The 21,582-nt window shown below is 41.1% G+C and overlaps 1 protein-coding gene across 1 annotated transcript in view; it reads right to left on the minus strand.

Moving 5' to 3' along the window:
• Nucleotides 1-10,126: 10,126 nt before the first annotated feature.
• LOC139467601 (uncharacterized) overlaps nucleotides 10,127-21,582 on the minus strand; it is a 29,170-nt gene continuing 17,714 nt past the window's right edge. The window contains exons 15-24 of the mRNA XM_071249133.1: nucleotides 21,060-21,200; nucleotides 18,988-19,071; nucleotides 18,404-18,532; nucleotides 17,263-17,382; nucleotides 16,771-16,878; nucleotides 16,018-16,164; nucleotides 15,356-15,475; nucleotides 14,200-14,310; nucleotides 11,903-12,016; nucleotides 10,127-10,509 (exon numbers count right to left, since the gene is read on the minus strand). Coding sequence (XP_071105234.1) covers nucleotides 10,373-10,509; nucleotides 11,903-12,016; nucleotides 14,200-14,310; nucleotides 15,356-15,475; nucleotides 16,018-16,164; nucleotides 16,771-16,878; nucleotides 17,263-17,382; nucleotides 18,404-18,532; nucleotides 18,988-19,071; nucleotides 21,060-21,200 — 1,211 coding nt within the window. The 3' untranslated portion in view covers nucleotides 10,127-10,372. The remainder of the gene's footprint in view (nucleotides 10,510-11,902; nucleotides 12,017-14,199; nucleotides 14,311-15,355; nucleotides 15,476-16,017; nucleotides 16,165-16,770; nucleotides 16,879-17,262; nucleotides 17,383-18,403; nucleotides 18,533-18,987; nucleotides 19,072-21,059; nucleotides 21,201-21,582) is intronic.

Below are 21,582 nucleotides of genomic sequence, written 5' to 3' on the forward strand. Positions count from 1 at the left end.
ATCTCGTTGATTTCTTACGGCAATCCATACAATCTCGCAGATCGCGTTACGTTAAACTAGATCTAAATGAAATATCGTCATTCGTCAAGAAGGCGGTACATTTCCGGGAATGGTAATGAGACTTGAGTTCATTTGAGAGACTGATTTAGAACGCCACATAATTACATTCCTAACACTGCTGAGTGCAATGTTGTTAAATAATGCGAAGACATGTCCCCAGCGCAACCATAAATGCAACTTTCAAATCACCGAACCTGCATTAACGTGTGTGGTGTAATTTGAATGGCGATATATGTGTCCTTGGTAATTGATATTATCAAAAAGTGATTAAAATGTGATAAAAACGTCATCGACTGGCAGGCAAATGTTGCTTGTAATCTATTATCAAAAGTAGTTAGGGGAATAATTTGGCGTTAAAAACTGCAACTACTTCCAGGTAATGTGCAAGGTACATTGAGTTGCAATGACATAACAACGAATCACTATTTCTAATTGGATTTTCATACGACGAAAGGTATTCCCTAATTAACATCCAATACTCGTCCCTCGTGATTTGCGCCCTGGTGTCGCTATCAAACAACCACGATTAATTGTAGTCGATACCGTTAGAAAAGCCTGGTAACTACGATGCTAAACGCTTTATCGTTGTTTGGACCCCAACACTAATTTACAACCGTAACGTTTCAAATATATGAAACATTCCTCCAAAGCTTTTGAAAAAAATCCAATCTGAGGTTTCAAATCATAATAACAACCTCTGATTAAAACAGTTTTTTGGAGGCTGCATCAACGCATTGGCAACATAGGCACATGCTTCTCATTACCTTTAAGTAGGCGATTTGAAATAGTCTAGTTTTTAAAACACAGAAATACGTTTCATACAATATTCAAAGTATGTGCAGGCAGAGGGGGTGAAATTGCTTTGGAAATTTTGTCGCTGACTGTGACGTCATAATTAGCTTGCATGGTGGTGTATGGTTTTGAATTAGACCTTGCAAGCTTCGCTTCATTTCCTTCCTAAATAAACTCGATTTAATTGAGGTATCCAGCGTGTTACTTTTCCTTTATGATACATGTATATGCCCGGACCTAATCACCACCATAGGACCTGTGAAGATCCGGGGTTGAAGGCGACTATGCTTGTCGTAAGAGGCGACGAACGGGATATTGTGGTCAGGCTCGGTTGACTTGGTTAATGCATTTAATCGTATCCCAATTGCGAGGATCGATGCTCATGATGTCAAACACTGGATTGTCTGGTCCAGAAAACTAGAATATTGGATAGCTGGAATATTGTTGAGTGCGTCGTTATACATTTGTACAACAAACAATCAAACACTACTATAGCTTCGTTTCGGAAGTGATGCCAATACATATATTATTATATATAGATAGATAGATATAGATATAGATATATATATATCCATCTCTCTTATCGATCGCGGACTCAACAAAGAATTAATATAACCTCGCTTATGAGTGTACTTGGCCTGGGCCGTTATTTTACAGGACAATAAAAGGAACAGGAGAAAGGGTGAGATGAGGATTATGTTAGGCATGGTTTAGTACTGATAAATGTGTTGTCTGTTCATCTTCTCTTATTTCTATAATAAGTATCGCCTCCGTGGTCTGGTGTTAGAGCGTCCGCGGAAGATTTGGGATTCGATGACCGGCTGCGTCATACCAAAAGACGTTAAAAGATGGTACATGGTGTTACCCTGTCTTGGGCTTAGGGGCTAAAACAAGGACTCGTCGTCTCGGAGTCAGTATACTGTGTCTGAGTGGGGTATTCATGTTAAACTGAGGCACGATGTCTCAGTGGGCTCGTACTATAAAATCGCACGCACGCACGCACGCACGCCCGCACACGCAGGCACACACACGTCGCTATATAATCTTGGACGCGACGTTAAACCCTATTTCACCTCACAGCACCTCACCTCAGATTCTGTATTAAGATAACTATGTCTTTAATTATGATTGAAGAACATACATGATTTCCAGCATACATGTCAATGAATATATTTCTCACGCAACTTGCATGTCTCCATCTTATATCAACACTATATGTAAACGTTATACGTTAAGCTAAAATGTGTCGAAAAGTCTGACTTTAAAGGTTTTCAGGAAGCAACATCATACAAATTGGCCTCCATGGCCTCGTGGTAGAGCGTCCGCCCGGAGATCGGAAGGTGTGTCTGAGTAACATGAATACCCCACTGTGTCTGAGTGGGGTATTCATGTTAAACTGTGGCATGGTATCTCAGTGAGCTAGCACTAAAAATCGGCATTAGTCCGGACGAGTACAAGCAGCCACACAAACACACACACGTACATGCACGTCGCTATATAAGTGCAATAATTCTGGACGCGACGTTAAACCCAATTTCACCTCACCTCATACTTATTGAACATGAGCAAGTATATGATCCAAACTGATTTTATTAGGAGCCACAGATAAGGACAGTACAAACATCTCGTAGAACTTGCTCAGAGTTAGATTTTCTCTTGTCAAATCATCCTTTTAAACTATTTTTAACCATTAGTATGTACTTGAAAAGTAATCCATGTGGGTCACCGAACCTGAAGATAATTTTGGAATAAATACACTGCAACTAATCCCCATTGAACTCAGTACGAAGCTCTATTAAGAGGCTTCCTCCTGGTTTCCTTCCTCTGATTGTGTATTAAATGACAGACCTGCAATGATGAATAATTAAGTTACTCTTAACAATTCCATTAATGGTAATTAAGATCTCTAAGTAGTGTTTAGAAGCTGTTGCATCCATGAAGACAGAGTTGATATGGATTTCAAGTGTCTTACTTGATACAGATACCCTGATCTGTACCGAAACGTTGCATTGAAAGCATAAAAAAGTTGAAATCCATATGCCAACTCTGTTTTCATTACTAACAATGGAGAGCGAAAACAGTTTAAACGTCATAAAAAGAGTGCAGTGCCATCTCAGTGTTTTTGGAGAGAATTCGATAATGGCTTCGTACGTAACCATTGATGTAAAGCAGTGATCGATGATGTGGACAAAAAAAGAGAGTTTCCCGTCTTTATTTTCATCCAGCCCGACATTCTGGCTTTTTACGCCTGGTTCAGATACTATGTTGTAATCGCCCAAAGGAACAAACAATTGTCGCACATGAGAGTTAATGGGTGTAGATAAGTGATTCCCGCAATCTGAACGTGGTACCGATTTCCTTCGTTTCCTGGTTGACCTATGAGATAAATCTCCCTGTATTTGAAACCGTCTAGAAGATCAATCTAGTATATTCGCACCAGACCGATTTGTTATGGATGAAACTTTGGCCAGATGAATTGCCCACCACAGCCACATGACAACCTCTATAGAGTCTCAATGTATATATCCATCAACGTCATCAAATGCGACGATTGCATCGCACACCTGCAGTTACCTTCAAGGCTTTTTAGACATATTTGCTTTACAGAGCGTCACAACATAACACTGCTTGTTGATTGTTTTCCTAGATGTACAGACTAGGTTGCATTAATCATAGCTGTGTCCAATGAATAATCGTTGATCATGTCTTGTTTATTCTACTGCAAACACTACGTTTAGAGACAGAGACAGAGAACAGAGACCAGTGAACCATCTTCATCTATTTCATTGTTAGACTGTGACTAACAATCCAGGGTGACTGTATGTACAAGATTCAAAACTGTATGACAAGAGTGATGTCTTTAACTTTCCATCAGTCAACCTTCCCTTTAGGTCGGGCAATATTCCAGCAGCTCCAGCCTTGGTGTCTACATTTCACAACTTTTGAAGTACGATTGAACTTGCTCTTTACGAAGACTCTTTCTCAAAAGTTGTTTGTAAAGCTTTCAAACAGTTGTATGATGGACACGTGGAGGACACTTCCACATTTAATTTGGGGCGTCAGAGACGAAATGTATCAAATGCAGTTCTCTTTTTTACGTGTTCCCGTGTTGTATTTTTCGGTGAGTAATTAACTTGCCTTTGTATGTGTTTGTGACGGGTGGCATTGGTTAGGCAGGATACGCTCACCTTTCGCGAACAACTGGTATCATAAACACATGCTCATGACATTGTCGGAATCGTACAGTGGAGATTTTTTAGGATTACGGTTAGTGTGTGTGGCTTTATTTTGATACAATACGTCATTTAAGAACAGTACATTGTCGGGATATAAAGCTAATACTTCGCATCGCATTGTTTTTGAGCCAAAGCTTTTCTATCCTGAAAATGAACTGTCACCTGTCGCGTAGTATTCATGAGGCAATGCCACGATCAAACGTAAAGGGAGTTTGTTCTCAAGAGCAAAATATTTAAAAAATTTAAAACATGTCAATGAAAAAAATACAGAAAAGCTCCTGTATATATACTTACTCTCTGCTTAAGCAGCAGTTCTTATGTGAAGAGTAAATTATCCGTCAATGAAAAGTAATAGAAGTATGTTTATCACTTGCTCCGTTCCGACCAACATGACTATGTTTCATTAAATTTATTTTTATGGAATTAACGTATGTACATGCTGTACCCGAAGAGTGTAGAAGATGCATTTCACTTTATTGTCATGTGAAACTGTTTATATGAATTAAGAACAATGTATATTTTCTGAAAAATATACAAACTATCCACCTGAACCTCTATTTAATGTAATGTCTACCATAACAAAACACTACTTCAGGATAGTGCCGGGGGGCACGGGTGGCCCAGTCGTGTAAGGCGCCGCGATTCGCTGTGCAGAGTTGCGTCCCTTGGGCACGCCAGAAACCTATGATTGTGGGTTCGAATCCCGGTTCGCCCTGATTATGTTTCTAGGTTTGTCAGCACCATACCTGTGTCCGTGGGTTTCACCGAAGTGCTAAACGTCTGAGACCTGCATCACTTCGGGCTTTCCTCCCACATTAAGCTGACACGCCGCGATATAACTGGAATACTGTTAAAAGCCGCGTTAAACCAAACTCACTCACTCACTCAGGATAGTGCCCTTCACGTTTACCATGCTCCGTCTGTTAAAACGAACCTGTACTGATACCTAAAATTTGTAAGGATTCTAATTTTGGCTTTTTGGCGGTAGGATAGCCTAGTGGTTAAAACGTTCGCTCGTCACGCCGAAGACCTGGGTTCGATTCCCAAGATGGGTGCAATGTGTGAAGCCCATTTCTGGTGTCCCCCGTCGTGATATTGCTGGAATATTGCTAAAAGCGGCGTAGAACCGTACTCACTCACTCACTAACGTTTGGCTTTGGGGCGGCTGGATAGCCTAGAGGTTAAAGCGTTCGCTCATCACGCCGAAGGCCCGAATTCGATTCCCTATAGGGGTACAATGTGTGAAGCCCATTTCTGATATCTCCGCTGTGATATTGCTGTAATCTTTCATAAAAGCGGTTTAAAATCGGTTCGATCAATAAACGATTTATTGCTGAGACGGTCATTTTCGATTATGCTCTTGGTCCTGCGCTTTGAAAAGGCCAGGAATAGGAGAATTAAGGAGCAACACACTGTGATTCAATGAAGATCTGTGTTTCCTACAGACTAACACGATTTATAATCGAACGCGCACTGGGAGGATCTAAATTTTTAATCTAGTTCCGTCAAATCTAGAAGTAACATCTCTACACTGAAATCACGCTTATTAGCTTATCTCCACGTAACCATGACAAAATGAGTCTAATGTTTGAGTAGGGTCTCGATTTAAATTAAAGCATGACCAACGATAAGAGCCTTCAAACGACTATGTTGCTGTATACACACAAACAAATAGTTATACCACGCCACGTTACCGATTATGGGCCTCAGACCTCGAGCGTTGTGAGAGTTTGGCCTGTTATCGGCCGAATGTCAAGTGGTATAACGGACTTCACCAGTCAAGATCAAGAAATGAAGCATTCCCTTTGGCCGAAAGCTTTCGGGTGCGGTACAATATAAGCAGAACAAAATATCAGTATCACTCGGGGTTCCAGGTCAGCCAAATTTCTCGGGGTACATGTGTTTTTTTGCGTCCCTGATTAGGTTTTATACCACTCGCTTCCGATCCGAGGGACGGCATAAAACCTCATGTACCCCGAGTGATACTTCTACAACGAATTTATCTTACCGACATGTTTTATTATGACATTGTATAAGAATTAAAACAAATTCAAAATTGATCGAAAACAGCTGTTATGTTAAGCTGAGGTTAATTTGTGTTATGTCACGTGACTTTCATTGAGACTGAAAAAAGCGTGCGGACTTTTGCTTCGAAGTGGGGTATAAGGGATTTATTCCCACTACCAGAAATCCACCTGCTAATTGGAGCGAATGTTGCAGGGTTGAGTTCTAAACCATACGGTACTATTTTGACGTTACAAGGTTCTGCAGACTCTCTGGTGTTCCAGATATGTGTCATACAGCTCTTTACATTGTGTGTTCTGCCTGGATTATATGCTGGGCGAGTGACAGTGACGTGTAAGACGCTAGAGGTGAGGTTGGTTGGGATTGAACCTCGCGTTATATAGCGACTCGCGCGCGGTGTGTGTGTGTGTGTGTGTGTGTGTTTGTCTGTCTGTCTGTCCGTATGTGTGTCTGTGTCTGTCCATGTGTGTATTTTGGCTGCTTGTATTAGTCAACTCAGATACAGTATACTGACTCCGTACCGGCCAGTCCTTGTTTTCTCCCCGAAATGCTTAGCGCTAGGCATAGTAACAACAAGTACCATCTTTTAACGTATTTTTGTATAATGCGGCCGGGGATCGAACCATTGACCTTCCGCTCTTCAGGGAGACGGACCACCCCACCACGTCCTCAAACAACAAGGTCACACATAAAGAACACGTGAACACATCCAAAGATGTGTCGGGTCAAACGACACAAAACCATGTTCTTGGAATGCCCCGGAATACCTCCCAGCATCATGAAGAAATGCCAGAATCGGTAAATATTTAATTATACCCGAGAGATGGAAATTAGGATTCATAACTTGCCGACATGGGTCCACTTCCGCAAAACGTTACGAATGTCGTAAATAATTTAGGACAAGGGTGCTAAGATTGCTTTGTGGAAAGGGCCCAAATGATGTTACATGTGCACATATCTATGGTAATGTAGGCCTCGACAAACAAAACTTGTTATTCCCAAAGTGTGGTAATAATGGTAGATAGGAATAAAGGATGTTAGAAATGATTAATTGATTGTGCTTGTTCCGTGGAGTTCTTTATATTACAGATGTTCGTGGAGATTCAGATGTTGTCTTAGTGCAAACCGTCAGCTATAAACAGAACCAAGAACATCATGTTAACGTCTACAACTCGCTTCATGACATGAATTTCCACACTAATTCGTGATACACACACGTCTGTTATATACTCTTTATTTATCATACCTGTATGCAAGTACGGAATTAGGTGTATTATGATGATGACGTGTTTTGTTTGTCGGTAACTGCGTCGAGAAGATACCAGCGTTGATATAACGTCACCAATGATACCGTGACGCCATTAGACGTCACGTCAATAATTATATCCGAATTACGTCAATAATAGTATCTGTCTTACGCAAACAATAATAGATAGGGCATGGTGCCATCATCTGTTGTATCTTCCGTGAAAGCCAGTTGCTTTACGCCAACAGTGGTGTTTACATCTGCATCATGGATACAGGATAGTGATAGACGACTCTTTGAACAGTTTTCCAGTTATATCAAGGCGTGTCAGGTTAGTTTTGGAGTAAAGCTCTAAGCAGGGATTCTATATCTCCCTGCCCTAAGTGGTGCAGGTCTCAGACGCTTACCAAAGTGGTGAAAGCCACAAGTACGGGTATGGTGCTGACAACCGGCGAACTGATATTCGAACCCACGATCATTGGATTCTGGTGCTCCCAAGGGACGTAACTCTCCACTGCGAATATAGGCGCCATGCACCACTGGGCCATCCGTGTCCAATGATACATGCAGGTTATCAAATTTGTGACGTCATGTAACAGTGATAGCCGCATTACGTCAACATTTTTTGGAGTTCGTGAAATCATTATCCAACAAGTGCTTCAAATAGATTTTATAAACTTCCATATCTTGATATAAATACATCTTCTGATGGGTAATCTCGTTAGGACCTAAGCTGCATATACATGTGCACTCAAGCACAGAGAAAAGGAACCTGCATCAATAAAAACAAAACAAAAAATATTACGTTGTTTTGCTAAAATGATCCACTGGCACGCATGAGTGTAAGGAAATTTCTGCTGCCTGGATTACATAACAGTTGCGAGTCAGTATGTAGATCTCGCCCTTCTACAAAGCCAGATAAATCATGGAAAATACATGATCGCAATTGCTTTAGTTTTGCGCCAGCCCAAAAAATCGAAATCCGTTTTTTCTTTGCATGATTCGATTTAGGAGCCAATCTCTGTGGACGTATGTGACTTCTTCTGATGTATTACGTCTGGTAGGCGTTCCCCACTTTTCATTTGAACATGAGATCGCCTAAGGACGTCTAAAACGTCCGAAATGAATTGACAACGCCACGTGGTAGCCAGTGCATGATCCTGTGTACGACGTGTCGGAAAATATATGAGGAAGAAATAATATAAGGCAGGTCAGAACCTTGTATCTTTCAAAAGAGGCTAATGCTAATGTAACAAAAAAAACGATTTTTCGTTTCTTGAGCTCTTGTTTTTCCGCTTTGGTTACAAGCATGGCACTGGTGGCCCATTCGTCAAAGGCGCCGCAATTCGTTGTTGCGAGTTGCTCCCCTTATTGTTCTCCTATTATCGTGGGTTCCAATTACGGTTAGACCTGATTGTCTTGGTTTGTCAGTACCATGTCCGTGCCCGTGGGTTTCATGAGTGGTAAATGTCTATGCCGGAACCACGCTCCGTAATATGAAATGTAATCTCAAGGGGCGTTAAACCAAACTCACTGACTCACGCCTCCAATAAGCTGTATCCGAACTTGGGGGCATGGGGGTTTGGGGGGGGGGGGGGGGGGGGTGAACCCCGGTACGCCCCGATAATGGTTCTAGGTTTGTCAGCACCATACCCGTGCTCGTGGGTTTCACCGAAGTGGTAAACGATTGAGACCTGCATCACTTCGGGCTTTCTTCCCACATTAAGCTGACCCGCCGCGATATAACTGGAATACTGTTGAAAGCCGCGTTAAATCCAAATCACTCCCTCATTCTCACTGGTTGGTGGTGGTAGTGGTGATGGTGGTGTGGTATTGGCGGTATTGGTGGTGGTGGTAGTAGTAGTAGTGGTGGTGGTGGTAGTGGTGGTATTGTTGGTGGTAGTAGTAGTGGTGGTGGTAGTAGTGTTTTGTTGTTGTTGTTGTTGTTGTTGGTGTTGTGGTATTGTTGTTGTTGGTGGTGGTGGTGGTAGTAGTGTTGTTGTTGGTGGTGGCGGTGGTAGTGTTGTTGTTGTTGTTGTTGTTGGTGGTGGTGGTGGTGGTGGTGGTAGTAGTGTTGTTGGTGGTGGTGGTACTGTTGTTGCTATTGGTATGGGTGTGGTGGCGGTGGTAGTGTTGTTGTTGTTGTTGGTGGTGGTGGTAGTGTTGTTGCTATTGGTATGGGTGTGGTGGTGGCGGTAGTGTTGTTGTTGTTGGTGGTGGTGGTACTGTTGTTGTTGCTGTTGTTGTTGTTGGTGGTGGTGGTATTGTTGTTGGTGGTGGTAGTTGAAGTGGTGGTGGTGGTGGTGGTGGTGGTGGTGGTAGTAGTGTTGTTGTTGTTGGTGGTGGTGGTGGTTCTGTTGTTGCTGTTGGTGGTGGTGTGGTGGTGGTGGTGGTGGTGGTGGTATTGTTGTTGTTGGTGGTGGTGGTAGTGTTGTTGTTGGTGGTGGTGGTACTGTTGCTGCTGTTGGTGGTGGTGTGGTGGTGGTGGTGGTATTGTTGTTGTTGGTGGTGGTGGAAGTGGTGGTGGTGGTGGTGGTGGTGGTGGTGGTGGTAGTGGCGGTATTGATGGTGGCAATAGTAGTAGTAGCTTGGTGACTTGCTCGTCGTGTGCAATAATACCCCGACGGCATGGAACTTTGTTCATAACATCAACCATTGATTTCCTCGTCCAGACTAGAACTAATGCCGCCGCGATAGACATGGAATATTTCTGACTGTTGCGTAAAATAACAAATACTGAAGTCATATGTCTTGAGGCCATGTTTATTTCTCATATGTTCACAAAACCTAGACTCAGTGCTTAAACCTTCCCTAGACAACAATTATTATAAAATCATACAGACAGACACGTTATTAATTTTTCTGTCGTTGTCAGCAAGAAACAACGTAAATTGTCAATGTAGCAGAAGATATGTTTAAGAATCCTCCTACTGAATTTAAGAACAGTTTTGTTTCGTTTCCAAATATCCGAATCTCGTTAACACTGGGTTTCATAACGGTAAAACCTGCCACCTCAAGAGAAACATTTTACAGAGTTAGTGTCTGGGTTCTTGCATGTACATTTATCATATGTTTTCCCACCGCTGGTGATCGGAGCGAACCCGTCCGCAGGGATACACTTGGTGGAAACTCCATTTGAGAAAGCACATTCTGGAAGAAAAAGGAGATGTTTTAGACTTGTATACTGTGAAACCTCGTTAGTCCGGACACCGTTAATCCGGAAAAGTGTTAAAAACTTTACAAATACACCAACGATTCGTTAATCCGGACATTTGTTAATCCGGATGATTTCATTTGGAGTCAATCGTCCGGACGAACCGGGTTTTACTGTTTTTAAATGGCGTTAGCGAAACAGCTTGTCCTAAACCTGCACGGGAACATCGCAGTGTGTATAGTGTAAACTTTTAGCTTTTAGTTATATAAGATTTGATTTACACAGTGTATGCATTTCGTAATCGAACCTGGGACTTCGGCGTGAAAGACACTGCTGTAACCATTGTACTACCCCAATGTTCTACTTTACAGAGCATCGCCAGCAAGTCGGTGAGGTTGGTTATGCTATGATCACTAAACACGCCTCACAAACTCCATCTAATCCTGCGCTGGCAGGAATCGATAGCGGAACTTGTTTCCACTGTCACAGCAGTATATCGTTGACTACCCAACCGTTAATCACGGAAACAGGGCGGAGTAGCTTCCGATGATGGAATTGTCAAAATTTTGCACACGCTTACGCTTTATTTATCGTATACGAATTACACTTAAGGCCACTGAAAATGATTATTTGTTCTTCTGATCATTGTTTTTTTCAACGAGTGGGAAAATTGCATGTTTAAAATATCGTATAAGAAGACTGTAATTGTCGTTAGAGTGAGTGTGTGAGTATAGTTTTACGCTGCTTTTAGCCATATTCCGGCAATATCAAGGCAGATGACGCCATAAATTGGCTTCACACATTGATTGTCTTAAGAGGCGACTAACGGGATCGGATGGTCAGACTCGCTGAAATGGTTGATGCATGTCATCGCATCCCAATTGCAGAGATCGATGCTCATGATGTCAATCACTGAATTGTCTGGTCCAGCCTCGATTATTTACATACTGCCTTCATATAGCTGGAATATTGCTGAGAGCGTTGTTAAACAACAAACAAACACACAAAAACGTCGCTTTGAATGAGAAATAGTATTACTGTTACATCACAGCATGCCAGCTTTCTGTGAGAGGAAGAAAACCTCTGATGAAACCCACGAGCATGTGTATGGAGCTGACAAACCTAGTACCATAATGTTAGAGAATCAAACTCAAGTCATGCCCAAGGAGCGCAATTTTTCACCCCGATATACACGGCCACACGTCTCTCCTTAAATGTAGTATATATCCCATCTGTTTAGACAAAGCAAAGAGTTACATGGTGTTCTGTTTTTCGAGCCAATTGTATTCAAGGTGACTAGTATAATCTATGCATTAAGGCGATTCCATGGAACAAATAGTTTATGTGTCGTGGCCATGTCAGAACTGCAAAGGTCAGATAACAACGTACGTTTCTTCTCCACTACATCCATCTTGTAGGTGGCGCTGTTGCAAATAGCTGTTCCACACCTGTACGGAGCCGTCTCCCCAGGCGCCACACAGGCTCCGTTGTCACCAATACAGGCTGTGGATGATAGTTAGAATAAATCAGTATGCCAGAGTAAAGACGGCAAGTTACTCATTGACAAAATACAACAAAACATATGTTTGGCTTGAGATTTTGTTTTGAAAGGCGTTTGAAGAACGTCTGCCGTCTGGCAGTAGAGCAAAAAACTGGGCAAGGGCTGGACTGAGAGTCAGGATACTGTGACTGAGTGGGGTGTCCATGTTAAACTGCGGCATGGTATCTCAGTGGACTAGCACTATAAAACCGACAGCAGTACAATCGGTCACACACACGCACGCACACACACACGCACACGCACACACACACACACACACACACACACACACACACACACATCACTACATAAAAGAATAATCTTGAACGCGACGTTAAACCATTATTTCACCTCGCCCATCTCACTCATCGATCCTGATTGTACGTAAGCTTCACACACTTAATACATTTCTCCTATAAGTTCTCATAATGACGAGAGGCACTGTGACTGGTGTATCCCATTCATTATACAGAGAATAACATAAAGTTTGTCATAAAATTTTAAGATGCAGTTAAACTATAAAATGTCACATCTGTGCAAAGCACATCTGCCTAACTCTCGCCACTCTCGCCACAAAACAGTGTGAACCTCCGATTAAAAGACACATACGTCATCCGCTGTTTATGAAAGAAAACCTTCGCTTCTACCATTACATCACGCCTTATTTGACTGTTCGGGATGTCGTAAAAGTTAACGCCAAATAACCTACCACTTTATGTCATGCCATAAACTGTTCTTTGAATTTTGCGTCATTGAAAGTCTTGCAGGGATTTGACTCATGTGGTGTCTGGGGAGCACTAAAGGAGGTAAAACCCTCGATGCATTTTGAAACAAACGTGATGAGAAGCTTTGAACGGTTACTGTCTGTCTTAGGACCCGAGTCAGACACCAGTGGAATTCAAAGGCAGCAAGAGCTGTACTTGGAACAGATCTAGCTGTCAAGGAAACCATCATACCATATTTCCATCTCCTGAAAAATGTCATTTCATATCTTCTCACCTTTGACTTATTCGTTATCCGCGTTAGAAGAATTCATGAGAAATAAATCATGATTTGTGCATATTTTGGATGCCCTGACAGCTTACAATAATTATGCTTTGTTCGAATTGAACAATCCTAACTGATGCCCCATATACATTGGTGCACATGTCTCAAGCGTTGAAGATTTATAACTCTATAACGACATACTCAATGATGTTACAGAATGTTACACAATGAGTTTCACTTGATCTTGTCAGTTAGTGAAGCAGCAGGTATCGATCACCAGATTTCCTATAACAGACGTCGGACGTCCAATAGACGCCTAGGTAAACGCTTTCATAGTCAGCAGGAACCAATGGCCTACGGACAATGGTTCCAAACACACAATGTCCTACCCCGGAGATTGGTTCCTGGTATTGCAAGCAGGACTATAATTCTTTGTCCTCATTGTGTCCTCTTACAGACCCAGGAATTGATGTCTGGGAGATGTATTCCGATGTTATTGTTGTTAGACGGGAAGAATGAGAGAAACAAATTGGAAGAATAAAATACTCTGGGTCAAGTTATGACAGTAAATGAGCTGTTCCAATTTGAAACCTTCAGACATTGACGTTACTAATTTAATTAGGTGGAAGAAATAGACGCCGGTCAGTTTAACGTCGACCGTCGTGGTCAAGAGGACAGAGTGTCTAGTCCGAGAGCAGATAGTCGGTGGTTTGATCTCCTGGCCATGTCATACCAAAATATGTAAAGGTGGTACTTTTTGTAACCCTGCGTGACGTTCGGTATTAAGAAAATGAACCAATGAGTGGTCGGTTCGGAGTCAGTATACTGCGTCTGAGAATATCCGTGCACTATCACAGTGCGCTAGCACCGTAAAGTCAAGGGCTAGAACAAGCAGCCTCACACACGTAATTATATGTAACGTGACGTTAAACCTCAGTTCGCCAATACAGGTCAACACAGTAAGTATTAAAAACAAATGAGATATCTTTATATCACGGAAGGTTCTTTTGAAAAAGAACTTATCAATGACGCTTACGTACTTAATGGACAAGGAACCCGGTTTGACAATTACCATTACGTTCTGTGAAGATAACCAATCGTGAAACTGCTTAACAACATATAGAAGTACATATAAAAGATATACCATGGTTACACTTACTTTGTTCAAAGCTGACACTTTGTGTGACGGAGTTGAAGTTGCACTTGACGCAGTATTTGGTGGTTCCGGCATCGAAACATTCCTTCTTGCCATTTGCCGTGATTTGACATTCTGGAAGTAAATGGTAAGTGTCAGAATGTCAGCTGTTTTATGGTTCGTAATGCGTTGTTTTGAACTGTTACCTTGATGAGGACGTAACATACTAAGTGACGTTGGTCGTAGACGTTTTTCAGTTTAGAGAAACCCACGAGCGCCATTGTAATGCTGACAAGCTAATGATGATGCTTATGGACAAGCTTGGATCAGCGGATCCTGGTTGAAAAGGGGCGTAATTCGCTTTGCATAGTTACGCGCCTCAGACTACTAAGTCATTCATGAAATTAATATCCAGTTTATGGGAACACAATAGGTTTACTGTTAAAATATAAACGTGTAACATATCAACAATATATAAGCGTGGCGTTATTATTTTACATTCAGAGACCGCCTCCGTGGTCCAGTGGGAAAGCGTCCTCCCAAAAGACGTTGAAAGATGGTACTTACTGTTACCCTGTCTGGTGCTCGGCATTTAGGGACAAGGACTGGTCGTATCGGAGTCAGTATACTGAGTCTGAGTGGGGTATTCACGTGCATGCATATCGCTATGTAAGTGTAATTATCTTGGAAGCGACATTAAACCCAGTTTCACGAAACTGTCCGTTATGTACGTTTTCGACGTACGAAATCACATATGTCGCTCCTCTGAATGACTTGGGTCAGTCTGCTCATACCAAGGATTTAGAAGCCTCGACGCTGATAAGAAACGTCCCCCGCGTAGATTGCAATTCAGCGCAGGTGGTTATGGCGTCTTTGATCACCGGGTCTTTCGTTCCCTTCATCGTGGTATGATATGTTCGTTGCTTAACGTCGCACTCAGCAATATTCCAGCATTATGACGGCGGTCTGTAAATCATAGAGTCTGGACCTGACAATCCAGTGATTGGTATCATGAGCATCGATCTACACAATTGGGATACCATGACATGCATCAACCAGGTCAACGAGCCTGACCATCCGATCCGGTTAGTCGCCTCTTACGACAAGAGTGGGTTGCTGTAGATCTATTCTAACCCGGTTCTTCACGGGTATCGAGGTATGACATAAACTCCACACTTACGCGGTTTGCCCACGACGTAAAGGTTTGTGACGCCATTTCGTGTCTGGCAGATGCGGGTGTTGCAGTATATATCGATGGTGTCGTTGTAGGCCACGTCTTGCCCAGTGCTCACTCTACACACTGAAATTGAGACCGGTGTTTATGTGCATGAATTTACTTAAAAGAATACTTTTATACATACCAATGATATGTTGCATAATTTCGTCATAGGTATGTGTGCAAAGCTGTCTACTTTCTCGAATTTCTATACTTAGATCAGGAATGAAACTGATTATTTTCCTTGTTTGAGTAGAAAGTAGAAAAGCAAACATGACGGACCAACAATCATATAGAAACAATCTAGTGTATTTAATATAATATTACTTGTATAGTTACTATTCAAAAGAAATTAAAGAACACCCGGATATTGCATTTGTCATGACAGATTAATTCTAGTCAAATGAAAATTTCTTTTGAGAAGCATAATTTTAACCTTTATATGATAACATCATCTGCAGTTATTAGAGAAAGGGTAGCACCAATGGTAAACGAACGTGAAACTCACAGGAAGAGGTCTATGACAGTTCAAGTCCAGGTAAAATATAAAACGATGAATCGAAGAAACATTATTACAGGTTAATGCGAATATGAAGGTCCACCCACATCGATATTCGAAGACTTACTTCTTGAAGTAGTGCTACTGCTGGATCCGGTTTGGCTGTTGCTGTTGCTGTTGCTGTCGCTGTTGGTCCCACATTGCTCTTTCTTCCCACCAACAGTCACAGACTCCCCAACTTTCAAACAGGTGCCAGTCAACGTAGATTTGCATCCTGTTTAAACAGCAAATTCTACATAAATGTCGAGAGAATAATATACACATATATATCAAACTAGTCTTGGTCTTTAAAACGTATGTCTTCCCAAAGGAGCAAATAGCCAATTTAAGACCTAAACTGATTTCTTTCTGCACACGTTATTCTTATGTGATGTATTGACGATACGTCTACGGGACATTGGATGTTGAGTATTACTAGTCTAACAGGACAAAAAGTATTTGATAGTAAGGGCTCTTTTTGGGGTTACATGATTTGCAGATGTTTCGAACAAAAAACACGGGGTCGGGTGACAACGATCATTTAAACATGGCTGTTAGAGTTTACAGTGAAAACTTAAACGTGTTATTTGTTTGGTTTTTTTTAACAAGATACATATCTATTTCTTGTCTTGACATATATCTATCGTTTTCTTATAATGAAATCTGCTTCGCCAGATCATCGAGTCTGAACATTCTCTGGCATTGACGTTTTATATTTAAAAGACTCTGCAGAAATATAATTGATTTGTTTCTCTTGAAAATCATTTTTTTTAAATAAGAGACAACGTCTTAAATAATATACAGAATTAAATGACTTTGAGACGCTTCAGTTATCACTTGCCTATGTCTTTTACCACCAGCTTGGCATCTGAATTGCATTCTCTGTTGACGCAGTTGTCGCTCATGTACATCTTTCCTTTCTCGATGCACTCCCCATTAAATGAACACACTGGCAATAACAATGAATTACTAAAAACAATAATAAAAACAACAATAACTGAATAAAGGAAAAAATTCAAATCGAATATTTTGAATTTTTTTTGTAAAATATTGCATTATATGAAGATCAAACTATACTACTCAAAAGAAGTTGAGGATTCCGATTCTTTCATATTACTAATTACTACGAGTTAATCTGTCACGCCATGATTTACCACGATAATAGATAGATACACCTGCATTAGACACTTCATTGGTTTTTTTACAAATTTTAATGGCGGTTACGTAAACAAATTTAAACAAAACGAAATAAGAACGATATGTTTGCCTAGACACGCGGGTAAAAATTATCAGTTATATCCTAAAATGTACGAGTATATGATGCTGTACTTACATTCTTGAATCTTCGCAGGCTTGGCATACTTGTCTCCTGGCGCCAGCTTACATTGGTATTTGTCACAGTTGATGTCAAACGTCTCATTCAACTTCTTGCAGCTGTCTCCAACCTTGCAACCTGAACATAGAAAACAGCTGTCAACCATAATATAGAAAGTCAACAGTAAAACCGCGGTAGGCCGCACACAATTAATCCGGAATTTCCGCTTTACGTTTGATGCACTGTTGGGAGCGTCTACGTATTACATTAAACAGATAAGTAATCAAGATTCGTTACTCGGGACATTAGTTATTTCAGATGACTTCACTGGGAACGGCATCGTCTGGAAAAACTAGGTTTTACTGTAGGTCTGTCCATCACTGGCGGACAATGTACTGGGGGTTCCGGGCTGGGTTAGGTGCCCAATGACCGGTGCGTGTTGTTAGAGGCGACTAAATGGATCGGGTTCTTACTGCGCATGCGGTGCCTGTCATCCGGAGTCGACTTTCAACTGTATTTAGTCTATATGACGTCGATATTACTCTACTGAACAAATATATACGTATCCTGATTAAACAAATAATATGTTAACATAGAAATACGAGAGGGTAATACATATTTATTGGAACCAAACTCTGCACATTACCATCCTCGTTGTCAAGAGTACAATGTACGCTTTCCTCGAGACATTTAGAAGATCGCCTTTGACAGACCTTTCTCTGTTCATATTACACATATGGTTCGAAATTACTGATCTTTTAGATAATTGGTCGATAGATCATCGATAATCGATAAGCCAGGGTATTATAACCACAGTCTACTATGATAAGTAACCTGTTCCAGCTGCCGTCACACGTGTTTCCATTCGAATGAGACGACGTTTAATATCCGTCCAATCAAATGTACTATGCGCGAGGAAAATACTGATAAGGAAGATGGTGATATCACATCACAAAAAAGGCTATACTAGCGAATGGGTCCAGGATTGTAATCAAAATAGAATTGAGATATAATGCCCTAGATAATCGAGGATGGGTCGACTATCTTAGAAGGGAATATACTGACCATATTGAAGTTTAGATTTGGCATTTGGAAGAACATGAAGACTCGAAACATTTAGGGACAATAACAATAACGAAGACCTCATATCTTTACTGACCATATTCTTTGATGAACGTTTGGAGAGTCTTGCGGCCGTTGACCATTTCCTCCTCGCATACCAGCTCGTGGCAGTAGTACTGCATGGAGTCCCCTAGGGGGAGGTCCTTGTCCCCCACAATGCACATATCTAGAGTAGAAGGGGTGGCATATAGTACTACTCATCGATCCCCTATAGCCTTAGTGGTCTTCATTCAGGTTATCAAACATTATTATGAATAATAATAATATTAATAATAATAATAATAATAATAATAATAATAATAACTATACAGGATCACCCAAACCCTCTTTGATGTATTTATTTATTTTATCACTACCTTGTCTATCACTCTCAGTCTGTCATCTACATGCTCTATCACTCAGTATATAGGCACTCTCTCAAGCTCTCAGTCTATCACCACTTCACCCAATCTATCATTCATTCACTCACTCGCACATTCAGTTTCATTTACTCTTATACGTGGTATCATTTTCGCACTCACACACTCACTCACTCACAAACGCACACTCTCGCACCTACTGACACACGCTTAGTAGCTAACTAGTCCTTATGTTGTTTGGGTAGTTCGACTTAAACTATACCTTTTCCAGTGCACCTGTATCGTTGGCCATTGATCTCTTTCTTCTCGCCTTCCTTCAGGCATGTGCTGTCAGGAAGAAGACACTCTAAAACAAATCAGTTAAACATTCAGTAAATTACACTCCAAGTATCTGTCATTAAATCTATCACACACACACACACACACACACACACACACACACACACACACACACGCACGCACGCACGCACGCACGCACACACACAATGAACACATTTACGAATGCAATAATATAAAAATGAACACATAGACACATGTCCAATTGACGTCATTGATTATTTAATCCGTTCACTACCCAGACGTTTGCACTGTGTTTAAAATTAGTTTTTCATTACACCAAATTATTCTAGGATTAGTTGAACCAAGCCTGTTATATCCGAAAAAAGCACAAAAAAGCTGCAACAGTTTCAGCCAAATCTAGTTTATAGGGCATGTATACATGGTGAGAAGGGGTGATATTTTCGTAAGCTTTTCTTCAAGTTTTAGCGTCACTCTAATACGACATAGATCAGCGGAAAGTCGCTGTGCATAGGGAGCCCTGGCGCCCAACAGTGACGTGAGCTGTTGATCTACTAGCGCGCCCTTTGACGTGAGCCGTTGATCTACCACTGCGGGCTCCCTGAGATGTGAGCGAGACAGATCTATCCGAAGTGTTAAGCCCTTCTGTTGTGAACAAGATGCTTGCTTTACGATCGGCTTAGTTTTAACCTACAAAATTTATATACTGTGATGATAAGTAACTCTGGATAACGGAACAGCAATAAATTGATTTAAATTACATGATAAAGTTTAGTGTGACCATTTATCGATAAAACGTTAATACGTCTTAGAAATGTATTTCCATGTTGTCAACAAATACATGTGTTAAAATCAATAGATGCTATGTCGTCCCAGTGAGTAACGTTGTTTATTTATTCAACTCACTCACTCACTCAAGTACGAGAAGTTCAACTTACGTTTGAATGTGATTCTATCGCTACACGTTCCATGTAACGAATTCATTCTGGGCCAGATAAACAAATGATTGATATTATGAGCAAGGACCCAAGCCGTCGAGATCCTTGTACGAGAAGCGTAGATGGAACTTTGTTTCTTGGAGCGGAGGGTTAATTGCTTATACATGTATTTTCCATTTGATGAAAATCCATTTGAAACAGAGTAATATGTATAAACATCCTGGGAAAATATCAGGTAATCGAAACATAAGCATGTTCGTCACCTCCCTGTGAACACTCCCATCGTTTGTAAACGTGACTTAAACGGAAACAACTAAGTGTGTGTTCACGTTCGTAAAAGTGAATCATTGTTAACGGTACTAAAACTGAATCATCTCAGTGTTTGTGAACGGCACTGAAAGTAAATGATCTCAATGTTTGTCAACGCGCCTAGCAGTGAATCATATTATTGCCTCGCATTCACAACATCAACGTACATTTTGCAATTACACGAATACTTTCAAGACAAATGGAAACAGTTAGTAAACAGGAATTCCGTATTTGGGGTTTTCATCAAACAAACGCTCATATCTCACAACGCTTATATCTGTATTCTAAAAGGGGCGGTTGGTTAGCCTTGTGGTTAAAGCTTTTGCTCGTCACTCCGCAGATCCGAGATCGATTCCCCACATGGGTACAATGTGTGAAGCCCATTTCTGGTGCCCCCCGCCGTGATATTGCTGGAATATTGCTAAAAGCGGCGTAACACCACACTCACTCACTCACTAATGGCAATCAACCAACTAACGCCGTGGGGATTCAGGGTTAGACTGTATCTCCAGCAACCTATGCTGGTCCTAATAGGCGACCAAATGGATCGGGTGGTCAGGCTCGGTGACTTGGCTAAAAGCGTACAATCATACCCCGACGGCGTGGATCGTTACTCACAATACCGATGAATACAAAATGTAGATTGTCTGGTCCAGACCCGATTATTTACAGGCCGCCGTCGTATAGCTGGAATATCGCAGAGTGCGATGTTAAACAACAAACAAACAAACAAACAAACAAGCAATCAAGAAAGTTAGTAGCAATCTTGAAGTCCACGATAAGGGCTTACGCAGAGGTTGGCCTGGAGCCTTGTCAATCTTCAGCGTCCTGGTGCTGTTTTCAAAGGTGCACTTCATCCTGTAGCATCCCAACACAGGACTCTCCTCCTCCTGGTTCACCTGCAGACATTCCCCGTTGGACATCTTGCAAGCTGGGGTGAACAATATTATGGAAGCCTTTAAGGGCCATTTGTTTTTGGTTTTTTTTGAAATTTTAGGATACTAAGTTGACATTTCAAGTTATGATCTTAAAACCTCAACTTTTTATCTTGAAATTTCAAGATCATTATCTTGAAATTTCAACAAAACATCCTGAAATTTTAAGAATTTTTTTTTTAAATCGCCCTAATATACGGAAGCTTTTTAGGGCCATTTGTTATATTAGTTTTTTTCCTTGAAATTTAAAGATACATACTAAGTTGAAATTTCAAGATAAAATTGACGATCATCTCAATGGAATCATGCAAAGTAAACCAACAACAATAAAAAAACACAAACATTCATATATGTGTTCGCGAACAACACGTAAAACTA

The sequence above is a fragment of the Haliotis cracherodii genome, unplaced genomic scaffold (genome assembly GCF_022045235.1).
Source record: "Haliotis cracherodii isolate W230 unplaced genomic scaffold, xgHalCrac1.p SCAF_2, whole genome shotgun sequence".
Lineage (NCBI taxonomy): Eukaryota > Metazoa > Mollusca > Gastropoda > Lepetellida > Haliotidae > Haliotis > Haliotis cracherodii.